Source organism: Antrostomus carolinensis, unplaced genomic scaffold (genome assembly GCF_000700745.2).
Source record: "Antrostomus carolinensis isolate BGI_N321 unplaced genomic scaffold, ASM70074v2 scaffold3793, whole genome shotgun sequence".
Taxonomy (NCBI): Eukaryota; Metazoa; Chordata; class Aves; order Caprimulgiformes; family Caprimulgidae; genus Antrostomus; species Antrostomus carolinensis.
Genome location: NW_010302956.1, coordinates 16646 through 18823, shown reverse-complemented (window position 1 = coordinate 18823; position 2178 = coordinate 16646). Strand labels below are relative to the sequence as shown.

At 44.9% G+C, this 2178-nt stretch overlaps 1 protein-coding gene across 1 annotated transcript in view; it reads right to left on the bottom strand.

Annotated features, from left to right (window-relative positions):
* Positions 1–1061: 1061 nt before the first annotated feature.
* Positions 1062–2178, bottom strand: part of LBR (lamin B receptor) — a 13651-nt gene continuing 12534 nt past the window's right edge. The window contains exon 13 of the mRNA XM_010163915.1: positions 1062–1222. Within this exon, the coding sequence (XP_010162217.1) occupies positions 1062–1222 (161 nt within the window). The remainder of the gene's footprint in view (positions 1223–2178) is intronic.

Genomic DNA, 2178 nt, shown 5'->3' with positions numbered 1-2178 from the left:
CTGGAAATGGATTTACTTACTCATTTTTCCTGTTTCTAAAAAAGCTATCGCATTTTCAAATCCAAACACTGTACAGCAACAACGCGGAGGCTTTATTATACACACTGGGCAAACGCTATGGTACATTAAGACATAATTTACAAAGAGCAGGATAAGCCAACTGCGGTCATTTCATTCTTTTCTGTCACCTCTGCACCCACTGCACCTTCTGCTTCCCTGTGTTCAGTGCCGGAGGCAGGGCTGGGCTTCGCTGCTCGCTTCCACAGCTCTGCCCACGGCCGACACGAGTGTTTGTACCATCTACCTTCAGCAGTCTGAGCCAGCAGCCTGGCTTCTCTCTTGGGCCAGTCGCCCTTGGCCCCTGCTGAAAGAATGTGGGGAGGGGACAGCTCTGCCCCTTCACTCCTCCTGATCCCATCCGTTCCTCAAGAGGGGCCACCTGAGCCTCCCTCACCAAAAAACCCGGGTAATGACAAGCCAGGAGGAGGACAAGCACCCAGCTGAGCTGTGCCAGCTCTGGGCCTGGGGCTGCAGGGCAGCGCTGCCAGCAGCACAGGCGCCTCACGGGGGCTGAATCCTCTGCTTCCAGCTCCACTGCCCAAAAAGACCCTGCTGCTTCTGATTCAGGCAGCTAAGGCAGACAGCTGAAGGGTAGATGGTACAAGCAACACCCAACAATGAACTGGATGGAATTTCTGTATTTATTGTATTAAGAAAATAATATACTTTACATCACAGTGCTTAATTAAATGCAATAAAAAATGTAAACTCAGGATTCTAAATAAAATTTAACTTGAAAATTAGGGCTCCTAGACTTCTTAAAATTCACAATTTTTAAAAAATTGAAGTCACAGACAGTCAGTTCACATAATTCATGGATTTAAGATTACTTGATTACCTGCTGATGCACTCCACTGTTTGGTCAATTTTTTTTTCTTTTTTTTCTTTTTTTTTTTAAAAAAAAAGCCTAAATAACAAATAGACCAAGTGCAAAGGTAAGAGGTATATTTTTATTTGCAAAGAAACTAGAAGTAATTTGCAAATCAGGCATCTGGAGTGCTCTAGTAGATGTAAGGAAATATGCGGTATGGTACACGCTGACAATACTTTTCCCATGCCAAGCCATATTTTTGCTTACAATGATGTTCGTCACGTGCTTCTCGATGAACAAGCAAGCAGATGAAATATATCACATAGAAATACGGTAAAATGTGATTAAAACCTGTAGAATAAAGTGAGAAAGTCACTTCAGATACAGGAAAAAAAATGCAGAAGTGTTAGCTGTTAACAACATGTGCTAGCCTGGGGACACACACTTGTTATGAACTGAAGCATCTTCTACTCCCATTGTAAAGCATCAAATACTCAACAGGATAGTGCAAAAATTGTGTGACATGTTTACAAGCAGGTAAGACCCACAAACGACCAAACAAACAAACAAAAACTGTTTTTTTCAGCGTCTCAAATTCAGAGTCTCAAAAAATCTACTAACTTCACTGTCAATGCATGCAAAGCTGGCACTTTTAAGTTAAGCTCTTTAGCCATCAAAACCAGAGCACTGAGCTGTCCCACACAAGACTCACAAGCCTTTCTCTGTCTTGGCTGCAGGTGGTAACTCTCGCTGTGCTCAGAGCGCTACTTGACCTCTGGCTGAAAAGCTGGACATGAGCCAGCAATGTGCACTCACAGCCCAGAAGGCCAATAACCATATCCTGGGCTGCATCAAGAGAAGCGTGGCCAGCAGGTCGAGGGAGGTGATTCTGCCCCTCTACTCTGCTCTGGCCAGACCCCACCTGCAGTGCTGCATTCAGCTCTGGAGTCCTCAGCACAAGACAGACATGGACCTGTTGCAACAGGTCCAGAGGAGGGACACAAAAATGGTCAGAGGGATGGAACACCTCTCCTATGAGGACAGGCTGAGAGTTGGGGTTGTTCAGCCTGGAAAAGAGAAGGCTCCGGGGAGACCTTATTGTGACCTTTCAGTGTGTAAAGAGAGCCTATAAGAAAGATGGGGACAAAATTTTTAGCAGGATCTTTATCAATAGGACAAGGGGTGATGGTTTTAACCTAAAAGAGGGTGGATCCAGAGTAGATAAAGGGAAGAAATTTTCTACAATGAGGGTGGAGAAACACTGAACAGGATGCCCAGAGAGGTGGTAGATGCACAATCTCTGGCAA